General features: G+C 42.1%; 1 protein-coding gene across 3 annotated transcripts in view; it reads left to right on the forward strand.

The window, feature by feature from the left end:
• Nucleotides 1-16,533, forward strand: part of SYTL5 (synaptotagmin like 5) — a 243,601-nt gene that overhangs the window by 181,326 nt on the left and 45,742 nt on the right. For all 3 annotated transcript variants that reach the window (XM_032426709.1, XM_032426711.1, XM_032426710.1), the window contains 3 exons: nucleotides 232-340; nucleotides 3,228-3,362; nucleotides 14,424-14,565. In XM_032426709.1, coding sequence (XP_032282600.1) covers nucleotides 232-340; nucleotides 3,228-3,362; nucleotides 14,424-14,565 — 386 coding nt within the window. The remainder of the gene's footprint in view (nucleotides 1-231; nucleotides 341-3,227; nucleotides 3,363-14,423; nucleotides 14,566-16,533) is intronic.

Raw genomic sequence — 16,533 nt, forward strand, 5'->3', positions numbered from 1 at the left:
TCTCAGCAAACCTCCCACCGGTGAGTCCTGATCTTCGTCTTCCTTTAACTCTGGAACACTCAGCAGATTAGAAATAACTGTGTGACTAGGAGTCGGGATGGGAATGTCATTGCCAATTATTATAGACTTCTTTGTCCCGTGCTAACGTAGGAAAGTGAATGAAGAATAGAAAATTGCTCTCATTTCTGGCCATTTTGTACGGAACTTTGTCTTCTGATTGTTTTTAATGAGGAACTGGAGAAATACAAAGTCAAGAGCAACCCCGCCGGGACCCAGAAAAGACAGACACTTCACCTTCTGCTGGGCAAAAGGCCGGTCGTGACGGACCCAGAAGAAAGGGGTAAGACACACCTTTTCCAAGGGAATAGTTGATCTTTATTCCGGAAACCTCTGAAATGAAGACTCCATAGTTTTTCAAGTTGGATGTCACTTCAGTGACCCAGAGAAGGTCAACATAACTGACCAAGGCAACATTCTCCTATCATTTCCCTCAGGAAATGCAGTTTTACTTACTTTTGGTCTTAAGTAATTAAAGGTCCCCTTGGACCTGAACCTGTAAAAGTTTTTATTTCATTTGACATATCTGGTCTCGCACTGAATGGCTCTCATTGCTTCGAGGTAGAAGCTTTCATGTCAGGGCCAGTCTTGTCTATAAAGATGTGACAACTGGCTTGGTTGTAGAATGTCACCACCCTCCCTCAACCTGAGTGCTGATATAGGGAATATCCAAATGAAAGATTTATTAATTGGGCTTAAAACTTAATGTCCCCTGTTTAAAATGTGAGCTTCCTTAAGGAAGAAATCACGCTTGGTTACCTCAGTAACTTAATTAAGAAAAGACTCGTCTCAACTACAAAGAATCAGAATGTGAGGCGCAGAGGGAAGCAAGATTCAGGGAAGCACTAGGAACCTGGGGGCATTGGGGCTTCCTCAAGGGAGGAAAGAGGCCCCCAGAGCATAGGTGGAAAGGACCAAAAGGCCAACTTCTGCTTCCCAGCTCTGCATTTTTCAGCTCTTGATTTCTCAGGCAACTGTTGGTCTGTTTTGTGGCTTAGGTAGTGAGGATTCTAATATCCACCAAGTCACTGCATGATTCTTTCTAGGTAGCATTGCTTTGTTCTCTCAGCAGGAAGCAGTGTGAGAGTGCTAGTACTGAGCCTTTCTCTGGCTCTAGAGAAAGTCTGATTTGGTTTGGTTTTTGTTTTTGTTCTTAGAATCGTGAACTGTGAGTGGGAGTGAAGCCTAAATATTCTGTAACTCAGACACTCATGACTGTGTCTTCATTAATTAGCAGAGATGGATGTGAGAGAGAGCCTGGAGTGACTGACCATACAACCCACGTGTCGGTCCTTCCTCCCAGGTTGAATCCATTTGTCGCCCTTCAGAGCTCCCACAAGGGGCCGTGTGCCTGTGTATCACTCATTACTTTGTAGTCTGACGCCACACCCCCGCTCCCCAGCCCCAGCACACACTTAACTATGAGCTCCCTTAGTGCTGGACTTGTGGCTTTGTTTTTTCTTTCTTTCTTTTCGTGCTACAGCCTCCGGCATGGTGCCTGGCTCATCGAAAATAATCAGTGGCTTGATTGAGCAAGCCACTCAGAGCCCACAAGTGCTTGTAGGAGCTGTAATTTGCAGACCCCAGCCCAGGCTTCACTGCGTAGGTCACAGAATGATGACCTTGGAGCCAGGAGACAAGAAGTAACCCACCAGCACAATGAATTGTATACACTCTGAATTAAAAACAGTCACAGCACTGGACTGCAGCCTGCGGGAACTCAAAACTGAGATCTGATGGATCAACGACTATAACAGCTAGTTGGGTAGAAAAGGTTCACGCCTGGAAAGTTAATATGTATAGAAGAAGTTCGGGAAAGTGTAAGATGACAATATGAGCTACCCGAAAGCCTTTCTAAATGAAGATGAGGTGCTAATTCACTATAAGAGAGATCATAAGGCAATAAATAAGTAAATCTTACATAAGGGGCTCAGATAATCAGTGTTGGGAAGTCACAGAGGCCATTGGGAAAGACATCAAATTGTAAGTGTGACTAGATGGGGACCTTGAAAGATGCGCGGGGGTCCAGGATAGCAAAAGGTGGGAAAGAGTGATTCCACACGGAAGAAACAGCTTAAGTAGAAGAATGGATGTGGGGTCATGTGCAAGGGGGTTCTGAGAGCAGCACAGATTGAAATTATATTAAGTGCTGTTCTCACCAAAAAATGTAATTTTCCAGTTAGTTTGAAGCTTCTGACACTTTGACAAGACACTCTTGATATATCTTTGAAACAGAGACGTCTTGGCAGCTTCTATTAAGATTGTCCCCGTACCTTTGGAATACATTCTTCCCCCTAGAAAACTAGAATATAAGGTAAATGAACTGCCTTCTCCCAATGCTGTCACAACAAGAATATAGCTTTGGTTCTTTACTAAAGCATATTTGAAAACCCCCATGTTTTGGGCACTCAGTAGCCTGGATCGTGACTCAGATCTCAGTTCCTGAAAAGCTATTTTTGTTCAAGTTCTAAATAATTTAGTAAAATGGCAACAGAGTCGGATTTCATCCTACATGAGACACTCCATTGTTCAAACTTCACTCCCACGGGGAGAAATGTCATGAAAGATAGAAAGATGGTTTCCACCACCTGGGTTTAGTCATTCATTCCGCAAGAATTGACTGGGTTCTCCTGTGTGCCAGGCATCACTCTCGGCTCAGGGGAGCTGGTAGGAAACCAGCAGGGCAGAGTTGTTGTTCTCATGGAGCTGTAGTCTAATCAGTGGCCACCTCAGTTTGTCCCAGAGGATCATTTTAGCTCCCCTCTCTGAGCAAGGGGAGTTCAGGCTCCCTATTCTTAGCATCCCTGAATACAGGCTCAACCGAGGCGATGTTTCTCCATTCTCAGGTGACAGTGGGGAGTTCCAAAGCTGATGGTCCTTTCCCTAGCGGGGATAGAGGCCTGGTCTACCAACAAGTGGTATGGCCTTGGGAGAATATGATAATGGCCTCTACCCTCAGCCTGTCAAGGCTGACAGCATACTGCAGAGGCACTGGGAACGCCCCAGAACCTCTCAGCCCCAAGGCCGCTTTATTGAAGAATTATTTACTGTTGAGAATATTAGAAACGGTATTCCTTTTTTTTTTTTTTTAAGAATTCTTGAAAGGATATTTTAAAATGTCTTTTCTCTTATTTTACCATTTAAGTATAGACCTATTTATATAATTTCAGATTTCTTCTGAGCAAGTTCAGATCAGCAACCAGAGGAGAAATCATAACTCCAAAAACGGAAAGTGGGCGGAGCTACAGCTTGGACTTAGACAGCCAAAACTTTCGGAGTTTAAAGTCAGTCCCTGGTTCGGACAGGTAAGGCACATACAGATTGGATAATGGTAGAGCCTGAGAAGAAGGTTGATGTATTTCCATTCAAACAGTGCTTCTAGGTACCTGTAAAATATTGATGGGTATTAAAGAGGGCACGCATTGGATGGAGCACTGGGTGTTATACGCAAACAATGAATCATGGAACACTACATCAAAAACTAATGATGTGATGTATGGTGATTAACATAACATAATAAAATAAAAATTAAAAAAAATATTACCTCTTGGAGAACTTCCAACATAATATGAAAAGACAGGAGGATATTTTTTTAATTGAAATGGAAAGCACTTACCCTTCTGGAATTACAGCTATCAGAATCATCTGTGTAACCTATAGGGATGAGACTTGATGTTTTGGGACTTAGGGCTGCGGTGTGAATGGAGGTGTACAGGGAAAATAAATTCTTCTCATTGATTTCTTGATCTTCTTTCTGCTTAAGCTTCTGAAAAAGCTCGGAGTGTGTGTGTGTGTGTGTGTGTATATATATATATATATATATATATCCTTGCAGCTTTTAAAAAATTATTAATAATTTCATCACTTGAATTGCCCCAGAGAATTTCCATAAATTCCACTTCTTTCTAGTTCCACCTCGTCTAACTCGTCCACAGTGGGGCCAAGTGAGAATTGCCTATGCACAGAGTTATCACCTTGTCAAGAAAAGCAAAAAGAAAGGGTAGCCAAGAGCATAGTCATTTCATATCAGGCTGGATTTTCTTTATCCTGTTGGGGCATAAGTCAAGGCTTATTTTTGCGATGAATGTATTATCAAAGGCCGTGAGGAGAAAAAAGATCTACCCTCATGTTTCACCGGTTTGTCCAAATGTTGACTCCCTTTTGTTTTCTTGGAGCTGCAGTAATTCTGCAAAGCCAAGGAGTGAAGCCTCCTCAGGTTATGCAAGCAGAATTGAAATCTTCTCTGTAATTTATTTTAGAATATGGAACACCAAATCCCCCTAGAGAGGACTCTTTTTTGACTATTCATTTTTTTCCCCATGGTGACTCTCCATACCTGCTGCTTTTTTCTCTATAGCATTGCTGCAAAGTATTGCACTTTATGTAAAACCACACAGAAAAAAAATAAGGAAGTAGAAAATAAATCATTTATCATCCACTATCGAAAGATCATCACTATATTCAGTATTTTTTCAAATTTTCAAGAATATAGATATACTTCCTTTATGATAAAAAAAAAATTCAAACCCTGGTTGCTTTTGTCCTTGAAATAGTTTCCTTTGACTGACCTTGGGGTAGCCACATGCCAAGTTCCACAGAATCTTTCTATAAAAGTCTCATTTTTGTTTTTGGTTGTTGTTGAACTCCTGACTCTCAGACAGTGCTCCAAATTATTTAGAGATGATAAGCAACTAGTTTAGTGTTGCTATCTTTGCCCAGCCTCTTGGGGACTCCATGGATGAGCCATGTTGGCAAAGACTTCAAGCTAGCTCTTCAGAGGGGCAATATATATAAAAAGAGAAAGATAGAATTCTTGTAAAAAATTTTTTAAAAATCGCCTGACCCAACCAACAGGTTATTCCATTTTAAATTAATTAGTCTTCAGGTCACGCAACAAGAATAAGGGGCATGCTCTCTAGTATCACAGTGCTTTTGCTGTTCTTCCAGAATCCACCTGCCTGGGTTTATTTCTCGTGTGTTATCTACTGCTGGGTGTAAATAATCATTAAGTTATAAAGCCATATGGACCTGTTCCACCAAACACTGGTGTATTGACCCAGGATTTTCTTGTTCTTGTTGTAAACTGAAAGGAGGCAAAGTAGCCTTGATCTTTTAAATCGTAAGTACCTGAAATGGTTTCTAGATCAGAATATAGTAGTCAGAGATGCTTTGGCTTAAGCATGCCAAGAACAATGTTTTCCCATTAAGAAAGAGGAGGAAAAAAAGCTGTTTGGGAGATCAGTAGAGCAAAATGTTCTTTTCCTAGAACGTGCATTTATCAAAGTGATGACTCATTAATGGACTGCCACAGTGAGATGAGTTACAGCATCCCAAAATTATTCCTTAGAAAGTTGGGCAGGAAGTAGCCCATCTTTTTCTCAACTCTCATCACCAAAAGACAATAGCTCCTTTTTTTTTTTTTTTTTTTTAAAGATTTTATTTATTTATTTGACAGAGAGACACAGCGAGAGAGGGAACACACGCAGGGGGAGTGGGAGAGGGAGAAGCAGGCTTCCCGCTGAGCAGGGAGCCCGATGCGGGGCTCGATCCCAGGACCCCGGGATCATGACCTGAGCCGAAGGCAGACGCTTAACGACTGAGCCACCCAGGCGCCCCGACATTAGCTCCTTTTTGTTTACTTGAAGCTGTAGTAATTCCGCAAAGCCAGTAAAACTGGCAGGCTTTCTTTTCTCAGGTTTTGCAAGCGAAACTGCATTCTCTCCCGTAACTCCTTTTCGAATATGGAACACCAGTTTCCCTAAAGAGATTCTAAAACCCAGTCTCTTTTGTCTAGTACCTGAGCCAGCTTAGCAATGAATTCCCCTTTCTCCTCCACAATGCCTATTTCTTCATGGTTCATTGCTCTTTTTCTGGGGCAGCCGGCCTTGGGCATTCTTGTTTAAAACTCCTGTCATACCAGAGTGGAAATGATGTTTTACCAGATGCCTGGTTGACTTTCTTTTTAGGAGTTGGAAAGCAGGGGAAAAGTACGAATGGGTTAGGCAAGGCCCAGCAGCCTCCCAGAAGAGCATGGCAAATGGCTCTTCCCTTGTTGCTAGGGACTTGACAGATGAGGCAGAGGAGACGTTTTGTTAAAGGAATATGCACGTAAGCTATAGTTAATAACAAAATGCCCTTCAGGGCAGTGATACCTAATCCCTTTTACATGGTGATGAGTTGTCAATGTGGTCTGATTTGTGAGATATCTACCTGAAGTCCTGCTTACCCAGAAACAAACCCTCAGACAAGGATTCATTAAGTGACTGGTTTATTACTAAAATGATTCCAGGAGAAACCAGTACAGGAGGAATGGAAGCAGAATAAAGAAGGGAAAGAACCCAAGCAATGCGCTATCTCAGGTGAGGCCTGAATGTGAAAACTCAGCTTGATCCTGCAAGGAATTCTGGATTATAAAGAGTGTCTCTGAGTTTTTCCATTTTGAGGAGCTGGACCATTGCCCTCCTCTACCAATTAGTCATTGACTGTGGATTCCTTTGGATAGGGTTTCCAGATTTAGGGAATAAAGATACAGGATGGATGCCCAGGTAAATCTGAATTTGAAAAGTTGACATCCGGAGAGCCTGGGTGGCTCAGTCGGTTCAGCGTCTGCCTTCAGCTCAGGTCATGATCCCAGGGTCCTGGGATCGAGCCCCCGAGCCCTGCATCAGGCTCCCTGCTCAGCGGGGAGCCTGCTTCTCCCTCTCCTTCTGCCTGCCGCTCTGCCTGCTTGTGCGCACTCTCTCTCTCTCTGTCAAATAAATAAATAAAATCTTTAAAAAATAAGTAAATAAATAAGTTGACCCCCGTGAAATATTATTTTCATTTATATACTATATAAATATTAGTATATTTTTATACTAAAAAGTATTCATTGTTTATCTGAAATTCAAATTTAACTGGGAGTTCTGTATTTTATTTGACAACACTAACCGTGAGTGTCAGGGGAGACCCACTCCAAAGCATATGTAGGCCCCTGTGCTAAAGGGCAAATCTTTGAAGGCCATAGGTGCAAGTCATTAGCGGGAAAGCACTCCGAAGCTGGACATGGGCATGCAGAGCTGGTACGAGTGATCTGACCGGATCTGGGGGGACATCAACAATGTTCCCTAAAAAAATAAAGGAAAAATGGACCTTTGAAGTTAAAATTCACTCTGTTCAGTAAAAAATGGATGAAGGATGATGCTGTTTCTTAGCAGCATTTCTGTCATCACACTGGAGAATATGGCAAGCATATCAGATTCACAAGAGTGTTTACTTAGACTGTGACCATATCAGTGGGAGTAACATGAGGTCTGGAGTTGCCATACATGTCTTCAGCTAGAAACTTCTATTTATACCTCACATCATCCCTTTTTACTCATCCTTTGCCCACCATACACACCTACCTTGATTTGGGTTCCCCCAGAACAGACCCTGAAATAAGGATTCAAGAGCAGGTGATTTATTTAGGATGTGGTCTTGGAAACCCAAGGGGAGTGGGGAAGTGATCCAGGGAAGGAAAGGAAGCCAAAAAGGGGGTGTCATTAAGCCAGTTACCTCTGTGGGCAACCAGAGCTCAACCTCAGTGGACAACTGTCGGAAACAGTGTACAACACACCTCAGAATTATCCAGTCATGAGACTGGGAATCCGGGGTATGTATACACCAGCTCCCTGTTAATCACTGGTTGAGGACTAATTCTAGGGCACCAACTCTCTGGCACTTGGGACTTGGTCTGCACACAGGCACTCCATGCTCTGGTGATGCAAAAAAGTCTTCGGGCATAGGGTTGTGGGTGTTCCCAGTAAACAGGATTCTGCGGGTAGAGATGAGGGCCGAGGGGAAACGGGTGGGGGCGCTGCTGTCTGCTACAGCATCCCTCCCAAACCACTCTCGTCCCTCCTCCAAAGGTGCAGTTTGTTAGACCACCAGTTGCTCCACCCCTGATTTCTGTTTACTTTATAGACGTGTGACTTTCCTTTTTATACTGACAGTAATGTTAGGAGTTATAGAGACTTGGTAGTTCAGCCAGACTCCTGATGTTATACTTTGGTTGGATCACAGCTGGGTTCTTGACTTGCCTCATTCTTGTGGTCAAATGATTGTAAGCCCAAAGACACCTCCTTGCTATCTTATCTGTTTCTCCAGTCTTTTCCCAAAGATTCACTGTCCTAACGTGTTCTGTTTCAATGAACTAAATTTAACACATTTCTCTCCTCCAGTATAATAATTCTTTTTCACTCAGGTGTATTGTGTGATATGTACTTTCTCAGGGTCACTAAGATACAATAATGGCCTTTCTTCTTCACTGAGGAGCAGAGGTATATGACTTGCTCATCTATGAATTTTATTTATACAGATAAATTCAACATACAGTTCTGTCCACATTATTGACTTAGTACTGTATTCCAAATGGTAATTAAATGTGGAAGTGTTTAGACAATGATACCATTCTACCCCTTCACGAACTTCTCAAACTTTGTCAGAGAAGATTGGGACAACCAAATAATTTCAAGACAATATTGTATCATGTTAAAAAGATGTTCTGTGGCTATGGAAAAACCAGAGAGAGGCATTTATCCTTTCAGAGGATTCAGGGAAGCTTCATGGAGATGACCTCTAAGCAGTTTTAAGGGACAAGGAGGACTTGGCCAGGTGAACAAAGAATGAAACAGAGGAACGGAACACAAGGAACAAGCAGGGGGAGGAGCAGAGGGAGAGGGAGAAGGACAAGCAGACTCCCCACTGAGCGTGGAGCCCGATGTGGCGCTCAATCCCAGGACCCCAGGTCATAACCTGAGCTGAAGGCAGATGCTTAACCGACTGGAGCGCCTTGGGTATGGGGATTTTTAAAAGCTTCCCCGGTGTTTCTGATATGAAGCCAAGGATGCGGACCACCCATCTCCCATAAGACTGTTGAGAAAGACAGAGCATTTTGGGATCACCAAAGACTGAAAGTTGAACTGCGTTCACCTTTTTTCTCTTTTCTTCCTCATTTTTAACATCTCTTTCCCATTTAATGGGGTCACCTCATTTTCTAACTACCACCTCCCTTGCTTTGCTTACATATCCATTTCAGATCCGATTAACTGAAAAAAAGTTAGGAGAGCACATAAACCACAGAAAGAATATTGTGCAGTCTCTGTGTCATGCTATGCACTAGCCAGTGAGTGTTAGTATTTCTCAGATTAATGCTGCCTTTTGGTTGATCTTCCTTAGGGGAGTACTCATTTAACCATGCAGGAACAGACTCAACACTGTCAGCCCACTCTGGGAAGGTTGCATCCTGGGAAATGCTTTTCAGAGTACAATTCCTGGGAGAGAGTGTATAATCCACAAAGGCAACTCATTAAATTATAGTCTCTCTCCCCTATCCTTAGATCCTTTAACTAAAAACAGGTTTATCTAGGGGCGCCTGGGTGGCTCAGTCTTTTAAGCATCTGACTTCAGCTCGGGTCATGATCTCAGGGTCCTGGGATCCAGCCCTGTGTCAGACTCCCTGCTCAGCAGGAAGCCTGCTTCTCCTCCCTCTGCCACTCCCCCTACTCATTCTCTCTCCCTCCTTCCCTCCCTCTCTCTCTCTCTCTCTCAAATAGATAAACACAATCTATAAATAAATGAATGAAGGAAGGAATGACTGAATGAATAAAAATAGATATATCTAGAAAGCCATTATCAAGATTTTGGGCCAGCATGAGATTAGAGATAACAAAATGGAAGGCTTTTAAAGTATATTTCATAAGCTAAAGTAAATGAAACTGTTTCCTTCTCTAGGAAATGTGTCTTTCAAGTAACCTGGAATATCCAAGCTCCCTAGGCAGTGTCCTATCCCCACATTTTGGGCCCTATTAGAACAGGAAAAATATAATCTCTTTCTTGTCAGTTTCTCTTTAAGTAAATTTTAGCTTAAAGTTTTGTTGACACTGATTTCTAATACTTATACTTTAAGTATCAATAACATGATATCTGAATCAAAAATAGCTCTTTCAGGGATGCCTGGGTGGCTCAGTTGGTTAAGCATCTGCCTTTGGCTCAGGTCATGATCTCAGGGTCCTGGGATCGAGTCCCACATCAGGCTCCCTGCTCAGCGGGGAGCCTGCTTCTCCCTCTGCCAGCTTCTCTCCCTGCTTGTGCTCTCTCCCTCTCTCTCTGACAAATAAATAAAAATCTAAAAAAAATAGCTTTTTCATTTTTTTAAGTATAGCTGATGCACAGTGTCACATTAGTTTTAGGCGTGCAACAGTGATTCAACCACTCTCTAGGGTTATGCTGTGCTCACTGGAACGGTAGCTCCCATCTGTCGCCACACAACAGTTACAATACCATTGACGGTATTCCCTATGCTACACCTTTTACTCCTGTGATTTCTTCACTCTATACCTGGAAGCCTTTATCTCCCACTCTCCACTCACTTTGCCCATCCCCTCCCCTCCAACCACCAGTTTGTTTTCTGTATTTATAGGTCTGATTCTACTTTTTTTGTTGTTGTTGTTTATTCATTTGTTTTTTAGATTCCACATAGGACTGAACTCATATGGTATTTTTGTTTTCCTTTTTTTTTTAAGATTTTATTTATTTATTTGACAGAGACACAGTGAGAGAGGGAACACAAGCAGGGGGAGTGGGAGAGGGAGAAGCAGGCCTCCTGCTGAGCGCAGAACCCCATGCGGGGCTCGATCCCAGGACCCTGGGATCATGACCTGAGCCGAAGGCAGACGCTTAACGACTGAGCCACCCAGGCGCCCTATTTTTGTTTTTCTGACTGACTTATTTCACTGAGCATTATACCCTCTAGGTCCATCTCTGTTGTCACAAATGACAAGATCTCATTCTTTTTTTTTTTTTTTTTAAGGTTTTATTTATTTGACAGAGAGAAAGACAGCCAGAGAGGGAACACAAGCAGGGGGAGTGGGAGAGGGAGAAGCAGGCTTCCCGCGGAGCAGGGAGCCTGATGTGGGGCTCGATCCCAGGACTCTGGGATCATGACCTGAGCCAAAGGCAGACGCTTAACTACTGAGCCACCCAGGCGCCCGATCTCATTCTTTTTTATGGCTGAATAATATCCCATTGTGTACATACCACGTCTTTTTTATCCATTCATCTATCAGTGGTCATTGGGGCTGCTTCCATGTCTTGGCTATTGTAAATAATGCTGCAGTACGCATAAGGGTGCATATGTCTTTTTGAATTAGTGTTTTTGTTTTCTTTGGGTAAATACCCAGTAGTGGAATTACTGAATCATACGGTAGTTCAGCTTTTAATTTTTTGAGGAACCTCCATACTGTTTTCCACGGCGGCTGCACCTATTTACATTTCACCAATAGTGCACGAGGGTTCCCTTTTCTCCACATCCTCGCCAACTCTTGCTATTTCTTGTCTTTTTGATTCTAGCAGTTCTGACAGATCTGAGGTGAGATCTCATTGTGGTTTTGATTTGCATTTCTCTGAGGATGAGTGATGGTGAACATCTTTTCATGTGTCTGTTGACCATCTGTATGTCTTCTTTGGGAAGATGTCTATTCAGGTCCTCTGCCCAAAAAGTAGCTCTTTCTTAATTGACCTTTACACTTCTTGAATTTAGACCTGAGGAAGGCTTTATCCTCTTCCTATTTAAGTGGCAAAGATGTATGTATTTCATGTCATGTTTTATATAACATCTAAAAGAGTTGGCATCCAAATATTTATGATATTCTGTTTCATTAGGCTAAATCTTTTTTAGTCTAACAAACTGAAACAACCAGCTGAGAGGAAAATATTTTGGAGAAGCTCACAGTAAATATCAGGGACAAATGTGAAATTATATGTCATTTTTGAGATAATGATTCCGGCAACAATTTCCAGTAGCTGACTTATAGTCATAAGAATTTTTTTCTTATTACAGGATAGCCTTTTGAATGTCATCACCACAATTAATCAACTTCTGCCAGAGCTTCTACATAAGTAGGACTTTTGGTTCCAGCAAAGCCGATCCATGATGCAGACTTTTTCAAAACCACCTGGGTCAAGGAGAACCTTTAGGACAGGCACAAGCAGATATATCTACCTGAGTCCCTTTGGATCATAACTTCTTGGCTCATTTCTGAGAGATTCATGTCTATCCTTTCTTTTTTTCAGGGAGATTTTACCTAAAATAGTAGGGAGAGAGATTTTTGTGGTAACATTGTTCTGAGAGTAGAGAACCTACTGTCATAGCACAGCATTACTGGGTAGGTCTCTAAAATCTTTCTACGTAGGACTTCTGAGATGAGCAAAATCACTTGGATGGTTTAACTGTTGACAAGTGTAGAAGTGTAGCCCCTGAGGGAGGAGGGCTCAGGAAATTTACCAAGGAACTTATAATTTCAAATTATATCAATTTATTTAATCACAAAACTTTACATTCTCTTGTGATCAGAATCAAGACACAATCCTAGACCCCTCCTGAGCAATCTACAGCTAATTCAGAGTGCCATCTCTAGAAGAAGAAGCCAGAGACTGCTACCTAGGGGCGCCTGGGTGGCTCAGTCAGTTAAGCGTCTGCCTTTGGCTCAGTTCATGATCCCGGGGTCCTGGGATGGAGTCCCACATCGGGCTCCCTGCTCAGCGGGGAGTCTGCTTCTCCCTCTGACCCTCCCCCTTCTCATGCTTTCTCTTTCTCTCTCTCTCAAATAAAGAAATGAAACAAAGAATGCTACCCAGAGAGTTTTAGTTCTCTTAATCAGATTCCAAGAAACTAACTCCCGGCTCCCTGATCCTTGGATTATTTTCTGCATGATAGCGCCTTCTATCAATGTAGAACCTGCCTGGTTGTATCAATTTGATCTTAGTGAAATGCTGAGTAAGCATTATGAGCAACTGGAATGAGCACAAGCTTTGGGTAAGCAGGCAGGTCTCAGTTTTTATCGTGACTTTACTACATACTAACTGGGTGAGAGCGTGGTAGTGGTGGTGTGTGTTGTGTGTGGACACAGACACATGTGTGCATTTATGGAATCATTGCTTAACCTCTCCAAGACTCAGTTTTCTCATCTTTAAAAGAAGACTATTGGTATTTTTTAACAGGGAATTTGGAGAATGGAGAGTGTCAAACGCCTAGAAAATACTCAGTAAATGTAGCTTCTATTTGCATAATTATGGAGGGTGGTGGTAGCTAGTTGTATCAGGGCATATTTGATTTGATTTCAGTGGCTTCTCTGGCGCACAGTCTTGAAAAACTTATGAGCTGTAGTTGATAGCTGTGGTGATCAATGCCAGTTCTTTCTCCTGCCAGATTTGTCTTCCAGTAATGTCATGTGCACAGTCAGACATTCTTTAAAAAAAAAAACAAAACACCCTTTCTCTGTTCTTTTGCATATCTTTTGATTGGCTCGACTGTAAGTTCTAATCACTATTAACTATCATTGTGAGGCTTTAAACAGTAAAATGTTTATTATCATAGATGCACTTATAACTTATTAAATAGTAAATAAAAGAGGGAAATTCACAAAGCCTTCTATTTTACCACTTAGTGTATTTTGTACTCACCAAGGATAAAGAATAAAATAGAAAAAACACTTCTCTTAAACTCTACTTTATCGACACTTACTTATGAAACTCCATGTAATGAGAAAATTGTGTTCACCTCAAGGACAGGAGCTATTTTTTTTATTAATCATTATTGAATGGGATTGAATCAGTTTTAGCAAACAAAGTGAGCCAAGCCCATTTACCAAATGTCATTATTTTTATGCCACGTTTATTAAATGTGCACCATGAGTCAGGCACTGAAACAACACAGAGAAATACAAGATAATTTCCACTCTTTGATTAAACATGTACTGAGTGCTTCCTTTGTACCAAGGCATTATGAAGGTAGTGGAGGTAATCATGGTGAATATGAACTCTGTCCCCAGGGAGTTTAGGTTGAAAAGAAGCACCAAGGCCCACATATGTGGATCACGTGGGGAGCCAAATAAGACATCCTGTAGTCAAGGACTACACAGTTTGGCAAAGACTGTAAGTCAATAAGAATTGAGCAGAGCAGAGGTTGACAAGGCTTGCAAATGTCAGGAAAGTCCTGATGGCGGAGGCTGGACTTCAGCTGGGCCCTGAAAGGTGGGGAAGATTTGGATAAACAGGGAGTGGCAAATAGAGCATATCAGGGGGAGAGAACGTGAGCAAAAGGCTTAAAGGTAGATGCAGAAGCAGGAGCCACGAGTGTAGTGAGTTGAGAGGACAGCAAGGACCCTGTCTGGGCTGAGAGAATGCTGGTGAAGAGTGGGAAATAAAGGTGGAAAGGTAGGGCCAAGCTCAATTACAAAAACCCTGGAGTCAGACAGATGGGGTTGAACCTAGTGAGTCTTCGAGGAAGAAAGCGACATGGTAGCTGCTCACCTTGTTAAAGTCAGAATATTCTTTCTCTCATTTAGGGGAAGCAGTGGTTCATCAGATCTGAATGACCAGGAAGCTGGCCCCGCAACCCCGAAGAGTAGCCGGAGCAGCGGTGTGACCCCCGTCACTCAGAGGTCACCAGCCCCAAGCACATACAGTGTGACCTCAGTCAGCATTAGAGTAAGTACCCAAATGGGAAAGGACCCCAGCTTCTGAGGCTTGACCTCACCATCATGGCCTGGTTGGGTTTGAGTTCTCTGTATCTCGAAGCGTGCTGTTTATGCTATTTAGTTGTAGAAACGTCTTTATCAGGACTGAACCTCCTACATCCTTAGCTCCTGGTGGGAAGCCAGAAGTGTGAAGCAAAGGGAAGGAGCAGGTTCAAAGGTGGTGGTTATATGGTTTAAACAAAGCAGAAATCATGTTTAGAAGTCTCCGCTTTTGATCCTCCATGTTATTTGTCAAGATATTCAGAAGTTGACTGTACTAGACATTTTCCAGACTGATTTAAATCAGGAAAAGTAGAGTCTTGAAATTTTTAAATAGTTTTTCATTCTGTAAAACTGCTAAAATTCGGGATCAACACATAACGAAGACTTAAATTACATTATACATAAAATATATATGAATGTGGAAGTTGTCCTTTTGAACGAATGAGCATCTAGATATTTTGGTTAAGCAGGAAACTCCATACATGTAGCTGACATCTGTATTTAAGAAATCTTGGTCCTAGTCAGGCCAAGATTGTAGTAAGTGAAAGATTTCGCCATGCAGGAGTCTGTAGCAGGGTGCCCCTTCGGGCAGGGACCGCATCGATATTCAGCAGGTACACATACAGGGAAGGCTGTTCCAATTACTTATGGCTGGCCTCCATCTTCAATGGTTAGTGCCCTTGTTCAACCAGCACCTAAAATATTTTTAATGCCCCCAGAGAAACAGCCAGTGCTAAGACTCTGAAGTGGGAACATGCCTGGTATGTTCAAGGAAGAATAAGAAGGCCAGTATGGCTGTTGTGAGTGAATAGAGGGAGGAGGACTAGGAAGTGAGCTCAGAGAGGTAACAGGACCGGACTACTATATGTATTTTGACATTTAGTTGGAATAAGGTGAGGACAGTTGGAGGGTTTTGAGCAGGTGTGGCTTTTCTTTTTTGTCATTTTTTGGTCATTTTTTTTTTGTTTTTCTGTTTTTATTAAGTTTTTTTTTTTAAACTCCAGTATAGTTAACATACAGTGTAATATTAGTTTCAGGTGTACAAGACAGTGATTCAACAATTCTAATCATCACCCAGTGCTCATCATGATAAGTGTACTCCTTAATCCAAAATATATAAAGAACTTATACAACTCAACAGCCAAAACCCAAAAAATCCAATTGAAAAATGGGCAGAGGATGTGGCTTCTCTTTACACGGGACCTGGGGGCTGTGCTGAGAAGCATTTGTAGGGGAAACAGTGGAGAAGCCGGGAGGCCAGTTAGGATGCCATTGTGTTACTGCAGGTGAGAAACTAGGCTTTGGAACAAGGAGATAGAAGGGGAGGTTGTGAATGCTGTGCACTGTTGGTGGGAGTGCGAATTGGTACAACCATTGTGGAAAACATTATGGAGGTTTCTCAAAAAAATTAAGAGTAGAACTACTATATGATCCAGTGATTTCACTACTGGGTATTTACCCAAAGAAAACCAAAACACTAAATTCAAGAAGATATCTGCACCCCTATGTATATTGTATCATTATTTACAATAGCCAAGATATGGAAGCGACCCCAATGTCCACTGATAGATGAATGGATAAAGAAGATGTGGTATGTACACACACACACACACACATACACACACAATGGAATATTGCTTAGCCATAAAAAAGAATGAGATCATAGCACTTGTGACAACACTAGATGGACTTAGAGGGTATTATGCTAAGGGAAGTAAGTCAGACAGAGAAAGACAAATACCATATAACTTCACTTACATGTGGAATATAAAAATCAAAATAAATGAACAAACTGGGACAAAACCAGAAACAGACTCGTGTATATTAGAGAACAGAGGGGTGGTTGCCAGAGGAGAGGGGAATGAGGGGATGGGTGAAATAGATGAAGGGGATTAAGACGTACAAACTTCCCGTTACTAAATAAATAAGTCATGGA

The sequence above is a fragment of the Phoca vitulina genome, unplaced genomic scaffold, assembly GCF_004348235.1.
Source record: "Phoca vitulina isolate PV1807 unplaced genomic scaffold, GSC_HSeal_1.0 scaffold35, whole genome shotgun sequence".
NCBI classification, from domain to species: Eukaryota; Metazoa; Chordata; class Mammalia; order Carnivora; family Phocidae; genus Phoca; species Phoca vitulina.